At 40.7% G+C, this 26,508-nt stretch overlaps 1 protein-coding gene across 2 annotated transcripts in view; it reads right to left on the bottom strand.

The window, feature by feature from the left end:
• Positions 1–26,508, bottom strand: part of ttc27 (tetratricopeptide repeat domain 27) — a 250,649-nt gene that overhangs the window by 181,036 nt on the left and 43,105 nt on the right. For both annotated transcript variants that reach the window (XM_073050525.1, XM_073050524.1), the window contains exons 5-8: positions 25,986–26,088; positions 20,363–20,527; positions 15,505–15,638; positions 7,990–8,102 (exon numbers count right to left, since the gene is read on the bottom strand). In XM_073050525.1, the coding sequence (XP_072906626.1) occupies positions 7,990–8,102; positions 15,505–15,638; positions 20,363–20,527; positions 25,986–26,088 (515 nt within the window). The remainder of the gene's footprint in view (positions 1–7,989; positions 8,103–15,504; positions 15,639–20,362; positions 20,528–25,985; positions 26,089–26,508) is intronic.

A 26,508-nucleotide genomic window follows, 5' to 3' on the forward strand; every position in this document is an offset into this window, starting at 1 on the left:
TGAGGAGCATTGCATCGATAGTAACCTGTCGCTGAAACTGCTTCTCTGTCTCTGGATGGTGCTATGTAGAGGATGTTCAGAGTTTTCCATAATTGACCGTAGCCTACTCAGCGCCCTTCGCTCAGCTACCGATGTTAAACTCTCCAGTACTTTGCCCACGACAGAGCCCGCCTTCCTTACCAGCTTATTAAGACGTGAGGCATCCCTCTTCTTAATGCTTCCTCCCCAACACGCCACCACAAAGAAGAGGGTGCTCTCCACAACTGACCTATAGAACATCTTCAGCATCTCACTACAGACATTGAATGACGCCAACCTTCTAAGGAAGTACAGTCGACTCTGTGCCTTCCTGCACAAGGCATCCGTGTTGGCAGTCCAGTCTAGCTTCTCGTCTAACTGTACTCCCAGATACTTGTAGTATCTGTAATTTAACTGTAGTATCTGTAGTTTGTAATATGAAAGTACGCTAGCTACTAATATTAAAGAGGATACCAAAATTTTCTTCAGATACATAAAGTGTAAAGGAGAGGTGAGAGTGGATATCAAAACGATGCTGGGAGATTGTCATAGGGGACAACAAAATGGCAGATGAAATGAATACCGTAAATTCTGGTGTATGAGCCGAGAATCTGGCCCAAAATTTTTGTCCTAAAATTAGGGGGTTGGCTTATACAGGGGGTGCCAACTTTGGAAAAACAAATACATGGAAGACAGGTCGTACTTATTGGCTGTTTTTGAGTCAAATTGGTTCTACTATCGACGCATGAATTCTTTGGTTTATTTAAACTCACGTCTAATGGCTGGAGCACCGATGTCAAACCACCAGGGATGACTGCAATGTCCGTATTTTCAACTTTCAGTGCTGCTTTTGTCTCACCTGACAAGTGCGCTTTGAACATGTCCCAGACAAGTAGCGACTTTTCCTTCCTGACACCTTCGGGACACCTCACGCCACACCTCTTTAATGCACTTCAAGCAACTCGCTTCGTCCATCCAGCAGAGTTCTTGAACATAAACACCCTGCAGGAATTTTCTGAGCAATCTTTGTTTTTTGTCTCAACACAAGATTGTGTCTACTCATAAATCAGGTGCACCAACTTCGCGTAGCTTTGAAATTTTTGCTGACCTCACGGTGTTTTTCAGCCCATTTCAACATTTGAACTCGAAGCATTTCTCTGGTAACAATGTATCCAGACGATCGCTGGTGATTCACCCACTCTAAAACTTTTTCTTCCAGTTCTGGCCACTGGCATGTTTTCTTGCAGTTTGCACATTTCGGCTTTGGCATTTCCCTCAGCGTGTCCTCTGCCTTGCTCCACTCTCTCACTCTCTCTCGTTTACACTAAACTTCTTAGCAGTTGCAGAATTATTCGTTCCTTTAGCAAAATCAACAACCTTCAGCTTGAAGCCAGCATCATATCGCATTTATTTCAAACTTTTGTACATGGTGGTCGCAAACTCAATACTGAGTACATGTACTGATCCCGCCGCCCCAAGTTATGTTTTAACGAGATTATGATGGGCGCCAAATGGTTTCACGGGGGTTACATTTCAGAGAATTCTTTTCCATTAGAAACCTAATCCAAAATTTCTCTCCTGATTTATTTATTAAGAATTTGCCTATAATGAACTACAATGTGTAGGCCTGTTTTCTTAGCAGGTACTGGCTCACAGAATTTCCAGGTCCAGATCCGGCAAATCTGAGTACCGCCATGTAAGATCTTGTGATCTTTTCTGGTTAAATCAAAAACGTCTACAAAAGGGGTCAGCTTATACAAAGGTAACATGAAAAAGTCACTTTTTTTAACCCTGAAAATGGGGGGGGGGGGGGTCAGCTTATACTCCGGAACATACGGTAAGTATTTTGCATCTGTCATCACTGTGGAAGACAATAGCAGTACGGTGGAAGTTCCAAATGTCAGGGGTGATGAAATGTGTGCAGTTACCATAACTAGAGAGAAGGTTCTCGAAAAACTGAAAGGTCTGAAGGTAGGTAAGTCACCTGGACTAAATGGTGTACCCCAGAGTTTTGAAAGAAGTGGCTGAAGAGATCGTGGAGGCTTCATTAATGATCTTTTAAGAATTACTAGATTGTAGAATAGTTCTGGAAGAATGGAAAATTGCAAATGTCACTCCACGCTTCAAAAAGGGAGAGGCAAAAAAAAGGAAATGAGAGGCCAATTAGTGTGACCCCAGTGGTTGGGAAGATGCTGGAATCGATTATTAAAGATGAGGTCTCAGGGTACTTGGAGGTACATGATAAAAATAGACTGCAGTTGGCATGGTTTCTTCAAGGGAAAATCTTGCCTGACAAATCTGTTGGAATTCTTTGAAGAGATAACAAGCAGGATAGACAATGGAGAATCAGTTGATGTTGTGTACTTGGATTTTCAGAAGGCTTTTGACAAGGAGCTACACAAAACTGCTTAACAAGGTATGATCCCATGGTGTTACCGGAAAGATTGTAGCATGGATAAAGCAGTGGCTGAGTGGCAGGAGGCAAAGAGTGGGAATAAAGGTCACCTATCTAACTGGCTGCTAGTGACTAGTGGTGTTCCACAGGTGTCTGTGTTGGGACCAATTCCTTTTACATTATATGTCAATGATTTGGATGACAGAATTGATGGCTTTGTTGCAAACCTTGCAGACAAAATTAAGATAGGTGGAGGGCCAGGTAGTTTTGAGGAAGAAGAGAGGCTGCAGAAGGGAATTAAGAGATTGGGCAAAGAAATGGCAGATGGAATACAGTATTGGGAAGTGTATGGTCATACAGTTTAGTAGAAGAAATGAAAGGGGTGACTATTTTCTAAGTAGAGAGAAAAAACAAAACAAACGGGGGCGCAAAAAGACGGGAGTTCTTGTGCAGGATTCCCTCAACAAGGATGTAACGTTGAGGCTTTATAAAGCACTGGTGAGCCCTCACTTGGAGTATTGAGAGCAGTTTTGGGCCCCTTTGTCTTTGAAAGGGTGTACTGAAAATGGAGAGGTTTCAAAGGGGGGTTCACAAAAATGAATGCAGGATTGAATGCCTTGTCATATGAAGAATATTTGATGGCTCTGGGCCTGTATTCAATGGAATTCAGAAAAGTGAGGGGTGACCTCATTGAAACCTATTGAATGGAGAAAGAGCCTTGATAGAGTAGAGTGGATGTGGAGAAGATGTTTCCTAGGGTGGGAGTGTCTATAACCAGAGGATTACACCCCTCAGAACAGAGGGGCTTCCTTTTAGAACAGAGATGAGGAGGGATTTCTTTTGCCAACGAGTGGTGAATCTGTGGAATTCTTTGCCACAGCAGCTGTGGAGGCAAAGCCTTTATGAATATTTAAGGCAGAGGTTGGTAGATTCCTGATTGTTTAGGGCATGAAGGGATATGGGGAGAAGGCAGGAGATTGGGAATGAGAGGTACATTAGATCATCCATGATGAAATGGCAGAGTAGTCTTAACTTACAGTATTTTCTAAGCAATACTTTACACAGTCTTTACAGGCAAGGATATGTTTTTCTCCCCTTGCCACTCTTCCATACATACCTTTATTGTGCAAGGCCTAGAGATTGTGGAGCCATGAACCTCATCCCCAATTGCAGCCAATGACTTCTGCAGCTCACTCAGAAATACTCTTACAAATACCATTCTTCTCTGATGACTAAGTTTAGAAGGATGGCCTGACCTAGGGAGTATGGCTGTGGTTTCAATTTTTTTCCACTCTTTCACAATGGCCTGCACTGAGTTCCAAGGTATGTTCAGTGCTTTTGTGCCCTTTCCCAGATTTGAGCTTCTCTATTAACAATTCTCTGACTTGGCTTGAATGCTCTTTTCTCTTCATTTTGTTTTAGTATGTTGAAAATCTACCATATTGTTGGACCTTAGTGAGAGAGAAAAAACTTGTTCACATGATCATCCAATTTTCTACATCAACAAATTGGGCGGAGTTGGTAAGATAATGTACAGTACTGCACCAAGGAAAGTTAGCATAGTATTCACAAAAGGGGTAAAAACTTTCAGCCTCACAATTTTGGTTTTTAATTTTTAGTAAATTGTTGACAGGTTTTGGAATTTTTTGTTTGATTTGACTTGATGCACGATGTTCTGTAGATTAGCTTAAAGATACTACTTCAATGTCCAGTTGAAGTCAGAAGTTTACATACACTTTAGCCAAATACATTTAAACTCAGTTTTTCACAATTCCTGACATTTAATCCTAGAAAACATTCCCTGCCTTAGGTCAGTTAGGATCACTATTTTAAGAATGCTGTGGCAAAATTGCTTAAGGACAACAAAGTCAAGGCATTGGAGTGGCCATCACAAAGCCCTGACCTCAATCCGATAGAAAATTTGTGGGCAGAACTGAAAAAGCGTGTGCGAGCAAGGAGGCTTACAAACCTGACTCAGTTACATCAGTTCTGTCTGGAGGAATGGAACAAAATTCCAGCAACTTACTGTGAGAAGCTTGTGGAAGGCTACTCAAAATGTTTGACCCAAGTTAAACAATTTAAAGGCAATGCTACCAAATACTAACAAAGTGTATGTAAACTTCTGACCCACTGGGAAAGTGATGAAAGAAATAAAAGCTGAAATAAATAATTCTCTCTATTATTATTCTGACATTTCGCATTCTTAAAATAAAGTAGTGATCCTAACTAACCTAAGACAGGGAATGTTTTCTAGGATTAAATGTCAGGAATTGTAAAAAACTGAGTTTAAATGAACTTGGCTAAAGTGTATGTAAACTTCTGACTTCAACTGTACATAGGAAAATTAGTTAAATGTGAAAATAGTTGTGAGAGCTGAATACTGTTTCTCAAGACATTGTTTTTAACCACAAACAGACACATGAATGAGGAATCTGAGCAGAGTGATCAGTCAGTGACGTAAAACCCTATAAGACATTGTTTCCTCATTTCCTATCTTGGAGATGCCAAGACCAGTCACACCAACCTGTTAAGCTACAGAAGCTTAGAACAATAAAATGAATTAATTTGTCAACATAAGAGCTTAGTTGGCGAAGACAACATTCATTGCCCAAATACTACCTGCCCCCAAGAAGATGCTGGCATTTTATTCAAGTGCACTGTCAGGTAGTGATACTCCGACAATGCTTTTGAGTAAGGAAGTCAGGGATTCGGATCCAGTGACAATGAAGAAACTAGAGTGTTGTTGAAGTTGTTCTCATCCAGATAAATCAGTAGTATTCCATCATCAACCCAGACCTGTGTCTTGTATATAGTAGAAAGACTTTGGATTATTTATCAAATGAGTTATATGCTTCTGATACCCAGCTTCCAACTTAGTCTTGTAATCACAATACTTAGATAGCTGGTTAACCTTCTGGTTAATGACTCCCAGTTTACTGATGATGGAGGAATCAGTGATGTAATGTCATTGAATGCCATTGGTAAATGGCTAGGCTCTGTAATGTTATACATGGCCATTGCCGAACAAGAGTCTTTCATGATCGTGACATCTGAGCAGACACCAAAATGTTAGTGTACAAAGCAGTGATAATCCCAATGCTCCTGTATGCATCAGAAACCTGGACAACATCTGAAGGCACTTGAAAAGTTCCATCAATGCTGCCTTCGAAACATCTTAAATATCAGCTGGGAATATAGAAGAACCAACGTCAGCGTGCTAAATGAAGCAAAAACAACAAGCATTGAAGCCTACGCTATCAAGAACCAACTAAGATGGAGCGGTCATGTTGTTCAGATGAAAGACGAATGTCTGCCGAAACAAATCTTCTACTCCCAGCTTAAAGAAGGCAAACGTAAAAGAGGAGGACAACAGAAGAGACTCAAAGACATCTTAAAAGCCAACATGAAGAAATGTAACATCGACATCAACAATTGGGAAACCAAAGCCAAGGACAGGAAACTCTGGCAAGCCATCATCCGAGAAGGAACAGCAACTTTCGAAGCCAACAGATGTGCAGAATTAGAAGAAAAGAGAAGAAAATGGAAAGAGAGGCAGCAACAACCAAAGCCCGATCTGCCATCTGGAACTACCTGTCCTGAATGCGGAAGGACTTTCAAAGCCAAGACTGGACTCATAAGCCACTTGAGAACCCATAAACAGATCAACAGAATGGAAGACCATCATCCTCAACCTCGAGGAATTGCCACAACAGATTGCTTTACAATTTTGTGGCATTACTGTTACTTGCCATTTCTCAGCCCTGATGAGTTGGAGAGGATTGCTTCATTTACTGAGCAGTTGCAGATGAAAGCAAATATAGTGCAATCATCAGCAAACAGCCCTCAATTCTGTCTTTATTATAGGGTGGGTGTCTTTAATCCAGCAGCTGAACATAACTGGGCCTAAGACACTACCATAAGGAATTCCAGCAGTGATGTGCTGGGCCTGGGTGTTGTAACTCCAATAACAGCATTATCTTCCTTTGCCCCGTGCATGACTCCAGTCACGTTTTCCCTTTAACACCCACTATGCTTAGCCTTACTCGGACTCTTTGACACACATTCAATAAAATGCTGCTGTAAAATAAAAGACAGTGACTTGCAGCTCAGCCCTGAAATTCATCTCTTTGGTTCAATGTCTGGATCAAATCTGTGATGAGATTTAGAAGTAAAATCCAGACTCGGCATCGGTAAGCAGAACACTGTACAGTAAGTGCTGGTTAATACCATCAATGACACTTTGCATCATTTCACTGATGTCTGGAAGTGGGCAAATCAGGGCTGAGAAATGGCAAGCAACAGTCATGCCACAAAATTGTAAAGCAATGGCCAGATACAACATGACAGAGTAATTAGTTAGGCTGTTCTTGTCCAACTTTTTACATGATCATACCAAGGAAATTTTCCACGTTCTTGGTTAGATGCCAGTGCTTTAATTGTGCTCGAGATGTGCAGCTAGTTCTGGAGAATAACTGCAATATTGCAGGTAGCATGTTGTCCAATCCCATAGCCAGTACTTTCAGCCACTCATTCACATTAGAATGAAGTGAATCAAACTAAATGCAGACTGGTTTCTGTGAAAGAAGCTGAGAGGGATCATACAACTTAGTACGCCTGGCTCAACATGGATGCATATTCAGATTTGCCTTCAGCATCATCTGATTGGCATCCACAGCTGTTAACAATAGGAGCTTTCTTTGCAACCTCCTATCCTTCCTTACAACCCCCCCCCCCTTCCCCACCAGCCCATTTTGCAGTTTGTCCACCACCATTCCCAACAGGATATAGCAGGACTGCAGAGCTGATCTGTTACAACACTTTGCTCTATCTAGTTGCTACAGTTCAGCACATAAGGTACTATCAAATTTTACGGTACACTTCATGCTGCTCCTGGTGTGCCTTTCTGCATTCTTCATTGAACCGATTTGATTGCAGTGGTAGCCAGCATCTTATAGCTGCCAAATCAGTTTAGCACAACTGCAGTGCCACACAACATGATGGATGACACCTCAGAGGGAAAGTAGCTTTATCTTCAGAAGGACAATGCGGTTAAGTTTATCCCTCCTGATGTTTTGATCACTACCTGAAGATCCAGTCTGGCAGTTAACATCCTCATGACCTGGCCAACTCAATGGTGATGCTACTGTCTTAACTTTGTTGAATCACTAACTTTGAGTCAACAAATCTGTGGAGGTATGGATGTCCTACCTTCGGTGTCACAGCTATTTTTAGAGCTTCATCCAAGTGTTCAACTCGAAGGAACACTGATTCACCAGCTGTGGGAGGACAATAAAGCAAAAGTCCCACTTTATTGTCACATGCACAGGTGGTAAAGATCTATTGTGGAACTACAATGGAATACAGTAGCTTATAATTGGAAGATTCCTTGCCCACACTTGACCTGAAACCACCAGACTTTGAGGTGCGGAGTCAATGTTGAGAATTCTCAATGCTATCTCCTACCATCTGTTACCACTGTGTTGCCCCTCCGCAACTCAGCAAGTTCTTGGCGTGAATAGAAGGGAAACTTATAAGGAATATCAGTATTCTACTAATGCTAATGCCAAAATGCTTACCAGATACCCAGGATTACAGCAAGCTCCTCTGCACACAGGTCGAGTGCCTTATGTTCCTTTGGATCTACCAGTTCAATTGAATTCAGCAAAGTATCATCACTCAGCTCAAGGTTCTGTTGACAATTGAAAGAAAATATCATAGCAAGTTTACTGGTGTTCGTTTGTTATTATTACATGTACCAAGATAGTGAAAAGATTTGTCTTGCATACGGATTATACAGATCAAATCATTTCACAGTGCACTGATCTAGAATAAGGTAAAACAATAGCAATGCAGAATAAACTGTAAAAGCTACAAAAACATGCAGTGCAGGTAAATGATAAAGTGCAAGATCACAACGAGATGGACTGCAAGGCCAAGGATTTAATCTTATTGTACAAGAGGTGAGTTCAAGACTCTGATCCACTTTTTGTACAGTATACTATTCAAATTATTTATGTATTTAATATGATTATCAAAGGATATTTTAGCCCTAACAACTTAGTTACTGATTCTATTTCTCCCTCTCTCTTGAACAAGTTGCTAAAACATAACCAAACCATTCCTAAATATGGTGCAATATATATTGAACCATATCTGTAACATCATCATATCCACCAGCTTCCAGGACCAAAGTGAATCAGAATGTTGCTTCATTCTGACCCTACCTCAGCTGCAAAAGTCATTTATCCCTATTAGTGGATTAACTGGATCCACTTCATTTCTAGCCCAACTCTCTATTCCTCCTATCTTTAAACCTGAGGTCATCTAAACTGCTGCACATGTTCTAACTTACAATATGTTCCATTTAGCCATTACCCTTATATTTGCTCACTTTGCTTTGTCCAACAATGCTTAAACTTCTTCCAGCTCTAGGATCCTTGGATGCGTCAGCAATCATCAAATTCTGGCTTCTTGGGCATTCTCAAACTTAATTGATCTTTTACCAGGCGAAGCCTTGAAGTCTGGTATATTGTCCCTCTCCACAACTCTCCTCCCTCTATCAGGGCATGAAGGGATACGGGGAGAAGGCAGGAGATTGGGGCTGAGAGGAAAATTGGATCAGCCATGATGAAATGGTGGAACAGGCTCAATGGGCCAAAGGGCCCAATCTGCTCCTATATCTTATGATCTCCCTTAAGATAGTTACTGAAATCTAGCTTCTGAACAAAACTTTTAATCAACTCTGTCAGCTACATGGCTCAAACTTTGTTCACTGACTCTGGGGATACACTTTGATTTTGTTGCTCTCTTTTCAGCATTTCTCTCCATTTATATCAATGCAGCTACAAAGAAGGCACGACAGCAGCTATATTTTGTCATGAGTTTGAGGAGGTTTGGTATGTCACCAAAGACATTTACATTTTCTACAGATGTACCATGGAGAGCATTCTAATTGGCTGCATCACTATCTGGTATGGGGGTGTGGGTGGGGTACTGCACACGATCATAAGACATAGGAACAGAAGTAGGCCAATCAGCCCATCGACTCTGCTCTGCCATTCAATCATGGGCTGATCCAGTCATCCCTACACTCCCCTGCCATCTCCCCATACCCTTTGATGCTCTGGCTAATCAAGAGCCTATCTCTGCTTTAAATGCACCCAATGACTTGGCCTCCACAGCAACTTGTGGCAACAAATTCCACAGATTTACCACCCTCTGACTAAAGTAATTTCTCCACATCTTTGTTCTAAATGAACATCCTTCAATCCTGAAGTTGTGCCCTCTTGTTCTAGACTCTCCTAGCATGGGAAATAACTTTGCCATATCTAATCTGTTCAGGCCTTTTACAATTCAGAATGTTTCTATGAGATCCCCCCTCATTCTTCTGAACTCCAGGGAATATAGCCCAAGAGCTGCCAAACGTTCCTCCTATGGTAACCCTTTCATTCCTGGATCAAAATAAGCTACAGGAAGTTGTAATTTCAGCCAATGGACACTAACCACCCCAGCATCCAGGACATCTTCAAAGAGCGATGCCTCAAAAAGAAAGCATCCATCATTAAGGACCTCCATCACCCAGGTCATGCCCTCTTCTCTTTGCTACCATCAGGAAGGAGGTGCAGAAGCCTGAAGGTACACCCTCAACAATTCAGGAACAGCTTCTTCCCCTCTACCATCAGATTTCTGAATGGACATTGAGCCCATGAACACTACCCCACTACTTTTTTGCACTACTTATTTAATTTAATTTTTTTCATATATATAACATGTGTATTCTCTCACACACACACATACTGTATTTCAGTTTTTATTATGTACTGTATATCACTGCTGTTGCTAAGTTAACAAATTTCATGGCATAAACCTGATTCTGACTCATTTGCAGTTTACTCTTCAATGTCCCATTCTTACCAAGGGACTTTTTTTCCTACTGCTACCCTGTGCTGGTTTTGTTGTGGACTGCGCTTTTATCAGTTTGGTTGCTCGATGCTCCCATCAATCTTCTGGGAAAGAATACTCTGTTATCGTAATTCACATTGACTGCACTTTAATTATTAACCAGGATTATAGATGTGGCTTTTCTTCTAACTCTGGTTTAGTTCTCTTATTCTGGAGTACTTGAAACTGAACTGACATTTTAAAAATAAGATTATCAAAACTCCATAAAGTTATAAAAAATACCCAAAGCTCAATGGCATGAAAATCAAATCCTTGACGCCAAGGTAAAATCTACCTTGGCGCCTTTTGTCCTGAATTTCACTCCTACTCACTTCAATGGTACTCTGTTTAATGATCGTCTCTGAATGTAAATTCCAGACATTTTACTTGAAATAGATTTTTCTTTAAATATCAGGAACTAGTGCAGAGCCCCTGGCTGCGCTCCAGCGATCACACATCATGCAAGGCTAAAGGGACAATCAATTCCTGATGTCCAACGATTTAAAGAGTGACTGGGCTAGAAACAAAAACCCAATTGTTTACTCCCCATAAATAATAGTGCCCTCCCAGTGTGTGCCGATATCTGCTTTCAGAGACGGCTATAAACAGCACATATTATTACATTAAATTATATTGACCACAATAGTATCAGCATCAGCACCTTTAGTAGGTGTAAATGTTCATTATGTGCCGAGATCAGGACTGAATGAATCTCAGACAGGTCCCAATGAAAGGCTACAACTACCGGAATAATTACCCTTCAATTCCCAAAACATTATAATGTTAGCATAAGAACCTGGTGGTTTTGCCATTATCCATTTGACCAGTCAAGTATTTGCAAACTATCAGGAAAGTGGAGACTACTATCGAGTAGCGTGCAAAACTTTACAGCCGGTGCCGTGGTCTGGTGTCTGGTGACTGGTGACTAAACCAATGGCCTCTCCTGGGCTATCTGGGATGAGAAGCTTAAGCGGACATACAGCAGAACTAAAAGAACAGCACAATTCCCAGCGCACAAGCACCATCCCCACACGGAGAGGCGATGCACTCCCTCAATGAATCCTCAATGAGGCAAAACAAGTCACCTCTCCTGATCAGTGCAAACCCTGCTCAACAGCACAGAGAGGAGGGGAGACATAATGCTAAAGTATCTAAGATGCATCAAATACTTCAATTTTGGGTGCGACTTCAAATGATCTGGCTATCCAGAAACAATATAAAAGAACAAATGAACATCTTTATATTGCTGAAGTTTATTTTCCTATTTTCATAATCAGATATGTCAAAATAAATCAGTCTTGAAGTCAGACAGCATGGACAACATTTTAATGCCGACTGAGATACCCATTTGCTCCTATCCCTCTATTCCTTTCCATGTTCCTCATCAAATGCGTTTCAACCAATTGTACCTGCTTCGACCAACTCTTCTGGCAGGTTGTTCTATATACCTATCATCCTGTGTGAAAAATGTTCTTCAGATCTCTTTTAAATATTTCCATTCCTAGCCTATCCAATCTGCCTGTATAACTGAGGCCTCTCCATTCTCGGTGAATTTCTTCTGTACTCTTTCTAACACTACCACATCGTTTCTGCAGTTAGAAAAGCTGCCGATCACTCTGCTTCATTTATGTTAATCCAAACGATAACAAGGAGGAGTGAACAGCAGAAAATGCATACTGAGAGGATTACTAATGCAAACTAAATTCCAATGTGTCAGTATTCCAGTGGAATAAAATAAATTACAATGGTGTAAGAGGGGAACTGGTCAAAGTTGACTGGAAAGGGACACTGGCAGGAAGGACAGCTGTGGAGGCCAAGTCATTGGGTGCATTTAAGGCAGAGATAGATAGGGTCTTGATTAGCCAGGGCATCAAAGAGTATGGGGAGAAGGCAGGGGAGTGGCGATGACTGGAAGAATTGGAGCAGCCCATGACTGAATGGCGGAGCAGACTTGATGAGCCAAATGGCCTGCTTCTGCTCTTATAGAATGTACAGTATACCCATGTGAATAACATCGTCTCAGTAAAGCATAACAACACTTATTTAATATTTCTCCAGCTCTGTGATAAATCCTAATATTTATTTATTTATTGAGAAGCAGTGCGGAATACACCCCTCCGACTGTTCAAGCTGCACCGCCCAGCAATACCCGATTTAACCCCAGACTAATCACGGGACAATTTACAATGACCAATTAACGTACCAACCAGTACATTTTTGGACTGTGAATAGAAACTACAGCACCTGGAGGAAACCCACTGTAAAGCATTATACTGACCATTACACTACTGTGCCGCACAGATTTAACTAGTCTTACAATAATAAGAGTGAATGGGCATTCACAGAATGCAGGCAAACTCCCCCAAATTGCTTTGTGGGATAACAAGGCAGGGATGGGGAAGGAATTAATAAATGTAGAAGCAAAGCAAGGTACTGAATAGATCAAAGTTACATCACTACGTATACGTACACTGAATTATTGAGGGCATGGGATGTCAGGAAGCATATGATACATTGCAAAGAAAAGTTCCACAGCAACAAAACAGATCTGCTAAGTGGATGCTCCAGCAGCTTTAAGAAACTTCAAGGGTCCCAGAGAGAACAAAACGTTGTGATTTGAGATCATCATAAAGGAATCACTTGCAGTAGCCAAAGGCTTTCAAGCATATTAGCATGTGCATACAGTGCATCGAGTCTGCTCCACCATTCCATCACGGCTGATTTACTATCCCTCTCAACCCCATTCTCCTGCTTCTCCCCATAACCTTTGATACCCTTGCTAGTCAAGAGCCTATTAACTCTATTGGAAATATACCCAATGACTTGGCCTCTACAGCTGTCTGTAGCAATGATTCCAGATTCACCACCCTCTGGCTAAAGAAATTCCTGCTCATCTCTTGTATTGTGAGACTGTGTACTTTGGTCCTAAGCTCTCCCACTACAGAAAACATCCTCTCCACGTCCACTCTATCCAGGCTTTTGTATATTCACTTGGTTTCAATGAAATCTAACCCCCCCCCCCCCATTCTTCTAAACTCCAGCAAGTAAAGGCCCAGAGCCATCAAAGGCTCTTTATACATTAACCCTTTTCATTCTCATGAACCTCCTCTGGACCCTCTCCAATGCCAGCACATCTTTTCTTTGATATAGGCCAAAAACTGCTCACAATACCAACTGTGGTCTGACCAATGCCTTATACAGCCTCAGCATTATATCCTTACCTTTATATTCTAATCGTTTCAAAATGAATACTAACATTGCATTTGCTTTCCTTAGAACCACAGAGCATTACATCACAGAAATAGGCCTTTTGGTCCTTCTTGGCTGTGCCGAACCATTTTTCTGCCTAGTCCCACTGACCTGCACCTGGACCATACCCCTCCAATCCATGTACCTGTCCAAGTTTTTCTTAAATGTTAAAAGTGAGCCTGCATTACTACTGACATGACCTGCAAGTTAACCTTTAGGGAATCCTGCACTAGGATTCCCAAGTCTCCCTGCACCACTAATTTCTGAATTCGCTCCACATTTAAAATAGCCTGCAACTTCATTTCTTCTATCCAAGTGCACAACAATATGTCTTCCTATGCTATATTCCATCTGCCATTTCTGTATCCATTCTACTGATCTGTCCAAGTCCTTCTGCAGACTCGCTGTTTCCGCAACACTATCTGCCCCTCCAGCTATCTTTGTATCGTCTGCAAACTTGGCCACATTACATGTCTCACAGCTATCTTGATTCAATAAAGAATTCAACAATTTCAGATATCAAATTTTTCCAGTTTATATCAAAATTAGTCAATGCTGCTGAAAGAACATCCCCTGCCGTGTTAACTGATTTTCTTCTCTCCCTAGGTGCATCCAGCACTCTCTTTTATTTCAGATTTCCCACAATTACTTCTGAATCCTTCCAGTTTGGTTACCACTGCCACACCACCACCATGAAATTAAAAGGACTCCAACTAAAATCACAGTGACATTCTTGTGATTGATTCAGACACATGAATCTCATTTTTGTGCACTTTATTCACCACCACCTCATATTTATATATCCAATGCAGCCACAGAATCCCTTGAAAACTTTGACCTACAATATTGTGCAAAAGTCTTGGGCACATATATACGGTTAGTGTGCCTAATACGTTTGCACAGTAATGTAGATTATGTCTTTCCAGTTAAGAAATAACACTTAATACTACTGAGCTAATACAAAAGCTAAATCCTCTTATTTCTGTTTCCCAACCATCTTCCTATTTTAACCACTACACAGTTCTGTGCAAAAGTCTTAGGTACCCTAGCTATATATATGTGCCTAAGACTTTTGCACAGTACTGTACCTCCACTATATTTTTTGCAAAGCCAGTGAGCCTATGTTTGGCGGGTTCCCTTCTCTCATTTATATGCTGTTCCTCTGCATTATCATCCACAAGAAAATAGAATCAGATCTGACAAGCATCAACATAAAGTGCCGCATATCATCATGTGCCACACCTTGAAAACCACATCGTTAGATTGTGCTGACTGATCCCTCAGCCCCTCATGCTAATTTCTCATTTTGTCACAGAGTCTTATATCAATGAATCAGATCTTTCAGCCCTACTTATCCGGGCCAGCCAAGTTGCTTAACCGGCAACACGCACAAAATGCTGGTGGAACGCAGCAGGCCAGGCAGCATCAATAGGAAGAAGCACTGTCAACATTTCAGGCTGAGACCCTTCGTTAGTCCTGATGAAGGGTCTCCGCCCAAAACGTCGGCAGTGCTTCTTCCTATAGATGCTGCCTGGCCTGCTGCGTTCCACCAGCATTTTGTGTGTGTTGCTTGAATTTCCAGCATCTGCAGATTTCCTCGTGTTTGCATGCTGAATTGGGCCCATTTGCCCATGTTTGGCACTCAACACCCTCTAAATCTTTCCTTGCAATTTGGTACAAATTTTTGTCTGATTTTGCTCCAAAAGGATTCCTACATTTGCTGCATTGTAAAAATGTCTATTGCTTTGCAGCTGGAGGGCATTGTCTGTCCCTACAAATCCCTTACAGAAATTCATTCTGACAAACTTTAAGTTAGACATGATCGCAAGTTCATTATAAACGTTGGCCGCGAATCTAAGGAATGCTGCTTTTCAAGTGGGAGTTACCCATTTGGCAGTTACCTTGGGCAAATTTTCCAAAGGTGTTGGTGGTAGCATGAGATCTGTTTGATGGAGGACATCACCTTCCCGCTGGACATCCAGGATAAGCTGAGCCAAATATTTTTCCTGGAATCGAGTACGCTTCCCCAAAGTACCTTAAAGAAAAGCAAGTCTGATTTTACATTCAGCATTGGCCATAAACGACTGGCAGCCTTTCAGCAACTTTCCTGTGAGGGAAAAAAAAACTAATCTTATTTACTGAGTAAAAAAATTGATTTTAAGTTTTATAAGAAGAAATGAACTGCAGAGTTCCATGTGTTTCAAAGATGTTAAAATAGATTGTGCTATTCTGATTATGTTAAAGAATGTACAGGAATTTTAGATACATTTCTTATTATTGTTACCATCGAGCTCATGGTTATGACAAAGTGGAAGGAAAAGTAGTGGTAACAGTGTCGGAGCATCTAGCTCCTAACATTCAAAATTACTGAAGCTTCAGAATGTATGAAGCTTAGCCTTTAGTTAAATTAAAGATTCAGTGGCGAGTGATGAGGATTGTTGGGAGCAACACAAGGCAAACCCAAAAAAGATGAGGGTGGTGCCAGCCTGATGAAGAAGCAAGACAGATGCTAAATGGCAAAAACAACATACAACAGACAGAACGAAGCAATCACACAAACTGCAGAAGAGATAGAAATTCTGAAATCCGAGCACATTAAGAGGGCAATTAAATAGCCAATTGAAGGAGGCGGCTCCAGGTACATCCCCATCCTCAACCATAGTGAAGACCAATGTTAAAGAAAAGACTCCTATCGGTTTCCTCTCGTGATGCCTAACATCACAGAAGCCTGTCTTCAACAAATTCAATTCACTTCCAGTGGCATTAAGATATGGCTGAGGGCACTGGATGCCGCAAATTCTATTGAAGCCATCAACAGACCAGCTGTGGCACTGAAAACCTGTGCTCCAGAACTAGTGTGTGTCTATTCCCTGTTGCAGAACAGCAACAACACCTACAGCTACACAACTGACCAGGTATATTCTGTACACAGAAAAACAATTGAGTTAATCACTACCCCATCAGTTCATTTACAATCACCACCATAATGGCAGAACTGCCATGGATGGAAATATTATCAAGCAGTACGTACACACTAATCATCCATTCACTGATGTCAGCAGTTAGTTTCGTCAGAACATCCATGACTGACTGCAGACCTCATCACCTTGGTTCAAACATAACTCAGTTCAAGAGGTGAGCTGAGATGATGGTTCTTTACATCAAGGCAGCATGTGATGTCAAAGCACTCTGATAGAACTGAGTTAACAGGCTACATCAGCTTGATGCAGCTCTATAAAACTCTGGTCAGGCCACTCTTGGAGTACTGTGTCCAGTTCCGGTCGCCTCACTATAGGAAGGATGTGGAAGCATTGGAAAGGGTACAGAGGAGATTTACCAGGATGCTGCCTGGTTTAGAGAGTATGCATTATGATCAGAAATTAAGGGAGCTAGGGCTTTACTCTTTGGAGAGAAGGAGGATGAGAGGAGACATGATAGAAGTATACAAGATATTAAGAGGAATAGATAAGAGTGGACAGCCAGCGCCTCTTCCCCAGGGCACCACTGCTCAATACAAGAGGACGTGGCTTTAAGGTAAGGGGTGGGAAGTTCAAGGGGGATACGAGAGGAAGGTTTTTACTCAAGAGAGTGGTTGGTACATGGAATGCACTGCCTGAGTCTGTGGTGGAGGCAGATACACTAGTGAAATTTAAGGGACTATAGACAGGTATATGGAGGAATTTAAGGTGGGGGGATATATGGGAGGCAGGTTTTAAGGGTTGGCACAACATTGTGGACCGAAGGGCCTGTACCATGCTGTACTATTCTATGTGTTTCTATGTTCTATCTCATACAAAGGAAGATGGCTATCATGCTTGAATGTCAGTCATCCCTGCCCCAGTTCATCCTGTTGCTGTTAGACGGGACAGTGCTCAGTCCAGTCATTTTCAGCGGCTTTACTGATAACATTCCTTCTATTACGAACTCCGAGTTGAGGATGTATGCAATGATCACTGAATTCTCTCCAACTACTCCTCAGCAAATGAAGCAGCAGCCCATACCTGTGTGCCTCAAGACCTAGACAACATGGTTTGATAAGTGCCAAGTAACATCTGTACCAAAGAAGTACCAGATACTGGCCCATCTCCAACAAGAGTGAGCCTACCACCTACCCTTGGCATTCAATGGCATTACCATCTTTGAATTCCCTACCATCAATATTCTAGGAGCCACCATAAACCAGAAACTCAGCTGCATCTGCTGCATAAATATTGTGGCCACAAAATGCAAGTGGGGATGATATCCATTGTGAGTAGTTCACCCTCTGACATGCCAACTCTTTTCCACAATCTATAAAGGCACAAGTCAGGACTATTTAACATTTGCCTGGATGACCACAGGCAGCACCAACAACATTCAAGATGCTTAACATCATCCAGGACAGCAGCCCATCTACTGTCCTCAATATTCATCACCTTCACCCCAGTGTGCAGCAATGCAATATGCACTGCAGTTACTTGCTCAGGGCCATTTCAGCAGTAGCCTCCAAACAGACAACCTCCACCACCAGGAAGTACAAGAGCAGCAAATGGATGGGGTCATCACAACTTGGTGAGTTCACCTCCAAATCACGCATCATCTTGACATCAGAAAACATGGCCACCCTATATCCTGGAACACCCTACCCAACAAACCTGTGGGAATAACTGCATCAGCAGGACTGCAGCTGTTGAAGGAAGAAGCTCACCATCACCTTCACAACAGGGATTAGGACAGACTATACATGCAGACATGTAGCACCCCGAGGTGCTAGATGGGAGAGTAATGGATTGCACTTGAGTGCTAAAAAGAAAGAGTGACATTCAACACCGCAGGGTGCCAGGCAGAAATTGGCATACAGATCCAGGATTTCCAGACAGGGTGGTGAAAAGCATGCTGGGTCTCCAGGGCACGTGTGAAAGCCTAACGTGGGGAAGGAGGAATCATTGATTGCTCTAACCCAATAGTGCACAACTTATCAAAAAGATCAATGTGCTTTTGCATAAAGCACCCTCAGTAACCACTACTTACGTGCAAGTCTCTAAGAAGAGTAAAACCAGGATGAATAGCCAGGGCAAGGATGATAGATTGGTTTATTATTGTCATAAGTACCGAGGTACAGTGAAAAATCTGTCTTGCATACCATTCATAAAGATCAATTTAATACAACAGGACGCAGAATAAAGCGTTATGGTTATAAAGTGCACTGCAATAAAACAATTAAGTGCCAAGTCATAATGAGATAGACTGTAAGGTCAAGAGTCCGTTTTATTGTATAGTGAGATAAAAGCTATCCTTGAGCCTGGTGGTCCACGCTTCCCAGTTTTTTGAACCTTCTTCCCGATGGGAGAGGGTAAAGGAGAGAAATCTGGAACGGGTGAAGTCTTTGATTATGCTGACTGCTTTACCGAGCAGTGAGAAGTTTGACAGAGTTCCAAAGAATCTTAATTCCAATTTATCTGTGTTAATTCCTTAAAAGAGCTCTTTGAAATTCCAGTTAGTATCAGTGCCCAGTAAGATCACGTTCAAATATTAACCTATGACACATCTGGACATGGTCCATTGGTCTGGAACTTGTTAAGGACTCAGACTCCTACCTAGAAGATCATTTAGGGCCTAACATGGTCTTTCACCTGCCTACCTGCCTCCTTCCCCTCACCCCCAGGATCAGACTCAGTAACCAAGATGGACTTGAGTGGGAATTGAATTCTGCCTCTAGTCTGCAGCCAATGCTTTCACAGTGCTCCAGTTAGTCTTTACGCACATCTGTCCTGGGATCACGGGGAACTGTTGGCAACCTCACAATGAGACAGCCATAAAGATGAGGACCTGCAGGGCGAGGCCAGACATACCCATCCCAGTATGTTGTTCACCATGGCTACAACAGCAGACAACGGAAGTCAGAAAGCCACTGTGGTTGGAATTTAACAATTGCAAAAACAGGGATTCTGCCAAAAGTTGGAAGCTTCCCATCCCTGTCTTTTATTTCTAGCAGTACCCACTTTAGCAATATAACCATATGATCAGTAAGATTGAACTAAAACAATATGTTAAGTATAGTTAAGAGAATAGGGCATATTAGATAGCTCTAAAATAAAAAGGGGATTAAAATACATGGAGGCACAAAGATATATTTTGAATTAATTCCATTGTGAAACTATGGCAAACCTTAAGAGAAACAAAGTTACTCTTGCAATCGGATTACCATCGGTAACTTTTAATGAATGTAGTCCATTAGGAAGAAGTCTACAAGCAAGGAAGAATAAAGCAGGGTGGATTAGTGTAGCCACTGGCTAGATACCTTCCAGTTACTCAGCATTGACCTGGCTGATGTTTCACTTCTTAAACTACCTAGAGCTTCTGTTACTGAGGGTTATAAAATTATCAAAGGCATACTCTTGACATCGTACCCTCTAACAGTTGTTCTCTCTTGTGCAAATTTAATTTATTCATTTAAGGATACAGACTGGAACAGGCCCTTGCAGACCAATGAGTAGCAGCAAAAGATCTCAGCAGTCACCTCCATACCATTCTCTTGTACTGACATATTCCTAAACTCTCTTAACATCCAAAACTTCCTTCATCTCTGTCTTGAACAAACTCCAGTCACACTGAGTGGATTATTCCAGTTTAACTGCTCGCTCAGTCAACAAATTTCTTCTCATCTCAATCCAGCATGCTGCAGCTTAATTTGTGACACGGCCTCAGCTAGATTTGTCCCTCTGCAGTCAATTTGTTACATCATGGAATGAAAATGTAAAGTGTGAGAGAGTGACCTACCTGTCATTTTGGTGGAAAGCTTTGTCATTTTCTGGGCTGCAGTGAAATTCTCCTTGGCCCTTATGTAGTCGTAGTAGTAGAGCAAAACATACCCACATTCCAGATGGAACTGGATAGCTAAATTTTGACATTCCCCAGAGCTGAAAAAGTCCTTGTTTGACTGCACTGTAAATATATTGAAGACATAACAACTGTAAGTAGACTCTGGCACAGTAAGATGCTTTAGATAATTCACTGGATTAATCAGAATGGTTACTTCATTTTACAATAAATTAATTTAACATAATAAAATGAACATAACAGAACAAGATTTAGCACCACTAATTCATGCATGAAGTTAGATAACAATAAGATTGATCAAAGTAATATGCTTTAAGGAAAGTTTTAAAGGAGAAAAAAGTAGATTTAGAAAAGTTTAGAAAGGAAACTCCAGAACTTGGACCTTAACAACTTGCAGCTTCAATTAAGTTAGGTTATTGGTGAGACTTGGCATGTTCAATAGCGGCGCTACTTAGATTGTTAAAACATTATGTCACACAAAGGAAGAAGCATGAATTGTTCAACTTATCAAGTATGTTTTCCCATTCCTTTCGTACCCTTATAACCCACTTATGTATATATTTGTAACTAACAAGTTTTCCTAGATTATGGCATGGTTCTGTTCCTGTGAACTTTTTGCAACTCAGATAGTACATAAGTCAGAAATGAGGATGCCAGCTGCATTCCCAGGCAGCAGAAGATGGCTGTAGCCCTGCAGCATCCTACTAGTCTCCCAAACATCAATATGTCTGGGCCATACACAAGTCAGGCATTTGTAACCTGCAGAAGACCTGTATTGAGTTTCTTTTCAATTTTGTGCATTAGATGCATTTTTGACCAGTCATGGCAATCCATTCATAACCTAACACTATTTTGTGGAAATTTTTTTCCAATTTATTTTTAAACTTTCTTAGCTCAGATTTAAAGAGAATGCTCCTTCGTTCTGGATTTCTCCGCTTGAGATACGTCTTTCCTTATCCATCCCATTCATTTATTTTATTATTTATTGCATATGTTTATACATATGCATGTAAAATAGAGTAGCTATTGCAAAGTTAGCTGTTCAATCATTTGGAATATAAAAAAATAAAATGAATCCAATATTTGTTAAAGGGCTCATAACTAAACAAACGACTCTGCTCAACATTTTGCAAAATAAAGTCCAAGACCAGGACACTTTCAACCCAGCTTTTAAACATCATGCTCATGAGAGCATAGAATTGCCAAGAATTCAACACTAATTATTATCAGTTGGGGCAATCCATATGAAGAATATATATAGGTCAATAGAGCAATGCTAGAGATTTTCACACAATGGCAATCGGGAGAGTCGCGGTCAGGAATGTTGCACAGAGGTTTTGTTCTTTCATTTGCTTACTTAGACGCCAACTGGAATGATATTCTGAAAGAACAAAACCAAATATGTATAAGTGGTTTACCCAGGTGCCTAGTATGTTTTTTTGGCATTAGATATAGTTCAAACCAGACCTTCACAATCAAACCTTTTTCTGGATTTCCAATTTACATTTTTCACACCAGCACTTCGCATGCTATATGACCTACTTTTAATGCATTCTTCCAAACCAGAATAAATCTGTCCTAGAGAGTTTAACACCCTTCTCAAATATTCTACTATCAGTATAGCAGTCCATAATATTCTCACATCAGAATGTTAAGCTGACATCCTTACTGCTAGCGCTAATAGAGCAAACATACTGCCCAAGGTCTTGTCTTTCAATTTGCACTTTCAAACTAAGGTTCTGCCTACTCTTTCAAATACACAGCAAGTTCCATTGACATAGGTTTGGCAAACAACAAGGGAATAATTCCTGGTGTTCTGGAGCCATCATATAAATGAAATTGCAAAGAAAGCACATCAGCGCCTCTATTTCCTTAGGAGTCTGGAGAGATTTGGCATGACATCAAAAACTTCAACAAACTTCCATAGGTGTGTAGTGGACAGTGTGTTGACTGGCTGCATCACAGCCTGCTATGGGAACACCAATACCCTTGAATGGAAAATCCTACAAAAGGTAGTGGATTCAGCCCAGTACATCACGGGTAAAGCCCTCCCAAGCACTGAGCACATTCACATGAAGCGCTGTTATAGGAAAGCAGCATCCATCACCAAAGATCCTCACCACTCAGACTATGCTCTTTTCTTACTGCTGCCATCAGATAGAAGGTACAAGAACCTCAGAACTAGCACCACCAGGTTCAAGAACAGTTACTAACCCTCAACCATCAGGCTCTTGAACAAAAGGGGATAACTACACTCATCTATTGCAATGTTTCCACAACAAATGATCTCACTTTAAGGACTTTTTAATCTTGTTATTTCATGTTCTCGTTATTTATTTAGATCTGCATTTGCACAGCTTGTTGTCTTCTATGCTTTACTTGATCTTTCATTGATCCTGTTACAGATACAATTTTATAGATTTGCTGAGTATGCTCACAGGAAAAAGAATCTCAGGGTTGTATGTGGTCGTATACTGTATGTACTCTGACACTAAAATTAACTTTGAATTTTAATATTTATCCCTCAGGTTATCTGGTCATTAGCATAATTGCTGTGCACGAACTGACCATCGTTTCCCATCATTGAAACAGTGATTGCATTTCAACATTGGAATCTTAAAGTATCATGGTTGTGAGAGACCTTTATAAACTCTAGTCCTTTCTTTAAAGTGTATCTGTGCAAAGACACACAAACTGCAGCAATGCACATAAATACATCAGAGATTTCACCGAATGTCTGACTGAATGCTCAACATATGACCACTAAATATCCCACTAAAATGTATTCCACAGAACCTATGGTCAACTTACTATAATTAAAATGATAATTTTAAATAAACAGTTGTAGATTTGTATAATTTAATGTGTATAATTTTCATTTTTATTTGTGAATCATTCTAATGTTTATTTCCACAACAATTCTGTCACTATTTCCATGGATGCTCTGTGGGATGTTGAAAATGTTGGGAGTGAACAGTTACTTTTGATGTACTGTACACCATGGTCTCTCTTTATGGGCTTTGCTGTTGCTGGTATGGTGGGTGGTGGGAGCGCTGATGCTTTTTGCTAAGATAAGTGGGGGGAGATGGAGGGGAGGGTTGATGTTGCTTGTGCATGGGAGGGGCAGAGGGTATTGGGGTTTCTTAACTCTGTTTCCTGTCATTAATTCTTTGGGGGTTTTCTGTTGTTTCAAGGGTGTCTGCAGGGAGTAAGAATTTCAGGTTGTATAGTGTATACATTCTCTAATATTAAATGGAACCATTGAACTATTGAATGAAATGTCTTAACATTCTTAAAGAAGATCAGCTCCAATGTCTAGTTATTTTTCACAGGTATTGGAAATTATCCTGTCACTGCTTTGTATAATGCACGTGTTCAATGCAAATTGCAGTAATTAATCTAAAAAATAAACAAATCATGGTATCATGAGGTGTGGAGGTGGAGTATGTGTGTGGGGGCAGGAAATTTAAGGTAGAAAAGGGAGTAAGTAAATTTGTATCACATTATTAATATTCATTTTGCATTTCTGTTACAAATTGGTAAAAACATGCAAAGTAAATTTTCAACATCAATGTTATAAAAGGAAACAGACAACAAAAATGAGTAGAAAATTCAAAAGAGACAAAGACAAAAAAAAACAAGTAGCTCGAGGTGCCTTTATGCAGAACTAACAATCTTTTACCATACAACAGCTTCATCATTAAAAACTCTGACCTCAATGAGTATTAATCACAGCAGTGGGGCTAGTAAAGGAAAGGAAGAAGCCAAAGTAACCAGGACTTGGAGGGTGGAGTCCTTTCAAGCGCTGGACTTAAAGGCAGCAGCCAAGCGACAGAAAAGAAAGACGCATTGAAATAGCAAAGGAATATCAGTACAACATCAGTAAAGTGAGACTAAGTGTGTTCTCCAACACAAGAGGAGAGCTTTTTTTTTGAATAAATAAGAAAAATATATATCCGCTGGAAGGAGGTCATTAAGCTACAGTACAATCTGAGATCTGGAATGTCCTCCTGGCATACTTTAAAAAATGCTATACATGCTTTTCAGCAAAAAGCAGCAGCCTCCAGGAAGCAACGCTGGCACATGCCTTGCTTCAGTTCCAAACAAGAAAGTAATAGGTAGCTACGCTGATCACGCTGTTGTATTTATGTATGGTATATGAGGGAATATAAAACACATTCCACTAACCCCCTGACTCCTCTCACAGACAGGGAACTTTCCACACGGATTCATTCCTGGGTTGAGAAAAAGCTAATCCCCAATAAAACAGCTTCCTCAATGACAAATGAGAATAAAAGAATGGCAAAAAAAAGCTTTATTCAGGTGACAGATATCAGAAACGCCTAAGTTACGAAGCATCAAATCCTTCCACTGTGTTTAGTTCACTAAAAGACAGGATTAGATGAAGGTCCTTTAACCCATTTGATCTCATTTCTTAGAGAACAACTCTCCAATCTTCCCACGGCAGCTTTGTAATATTGAGACTGAAGAACAATGGCTTTGACACCCCCTGAAAAATACAATGATCACCAGCCCAGATTGGGGACTTAATTTCTGCCACAATGCTTGAACATACAATCCTGTGACAACAATTCTACAAACACAGCCAGACCGACAGCAGCAAGGGTACCACTCCAACAGATAACTGGTTACTCTGATACTATAAGTAAATGAATTTAATACTTTTAAAAATCCCACTGGCATTGCAGTGGCTATGTTAAAACTGGTGATCTTGTTGACACTTTGCTTCTCTACCTCCTTTGGACTCCATTTTCCTGGGTTTGTTAATCTTCTCCAACATACCAATGTGTGTCACCTCATAGTTACTACATCAAAACTCATCTGCCACTTACTCAAGCATCCTGCAAATTTAATACTTCTTTTCAAATAGTTTATCATAGTTTTCCTCAATGATCAGGAGAAACACCAAACTGGCTCAATCCATAAACAACAGGAAGTCTGCAGATGCTGGAAATCAAAGCAACACACGCAAAATGCTGGAGGAACTCAGCAGGCCAGGCAGTGTCTATGGAAAAGAGTAAACAGTTGAAGCTTTGGGTAAAGACTCTTCCAAATGTTGACTGTTTACACTTTTCCGTAGTCGTTGCCTGGTCCGCTGAGTTCCCCCAGCATTTTGTGTATGTTAGTTAAATCTATATATGGATAGAAACTTAACAAATAATACATTAAAAAAACATAATCCAAAAGCAAAAGGCTACGGGTGCCAGAAATGCAAAGGAAAAATAGAAAGCATTAGGAAGATTCACAGATTAGAGAGCATCTCCAAAAAAAAATTAATGTTTCAGACGATCATCTGTTCCGAAATATCATTCAACATCTGAATATTGTTTTGTTAAAATATTTTTATGCAAAATTATGGTAAAAGCAAGTGCACATCAGTCATTCTTTCTTCAACTATAGTGGAATCCAGAATGAACAATGTTGAATTATATTTAAATTTTTACTTCAACAAAGGCAAGGATTTTGAAAGGAATTTTCTCTTCCCCTTCCATACAGATAATGTGGACTTCATTTATTGCCCAAAACTACAAGGAAGTTGTACCTTTGTCAATGCAGCACTGAGTAATGGTGAAGAGTTGAGAAGAGCGCTCTGCCAGTAACTGCTGGTGAATGTTAACACATCGCATTGTCCACCAGGGCAACATCTGCAAAGGAAGAAAGAAGGGCTCTTCTCACTCTTTATAAACAAAAGTATTTCAGCTCTACGTACAAACTGAAAAATATATCCAGGCCATTCACCTCATCCATTCCACCTTGGCAAGATCAAAGTTCTACAGACTTGTAGGAGGCCAGCAATCTTCCAGACATTTTATTGTTATAGGCACAAGTACATGTAAGCACAGGTACAATGAAGAACATACTTGCAGCAGTGTCACAGGCACAGGGTATCATATAAGTAGCATTCACAGGAAAAACATAAACATAAATTATACACAATTTTTATTATATAAAAAATAAGCTCAATTTTGTGCAAACTGATCAAAGTAATCATATAGCTGCTATACAAGTGATCATAGTGTTACTCAAGGGTTTTGCTGTTTGGTTCAAGAACTAAATAGTTGAAG

Source organism: Hemitrygon akajei, chromosome 7 (genome assembly GCF_048418815.1).
Source record: "Hemitrygon akajei chromosome 7, sHemAka1.3, whole genome shotgun sequence".
Lineage (NCBI taxonomy): Eukaryota > Metazoa > Chordata > Chondrichthyes > Myliobatiformes > Dasyatidae > Hemitrygon > Hemitrygon akajei.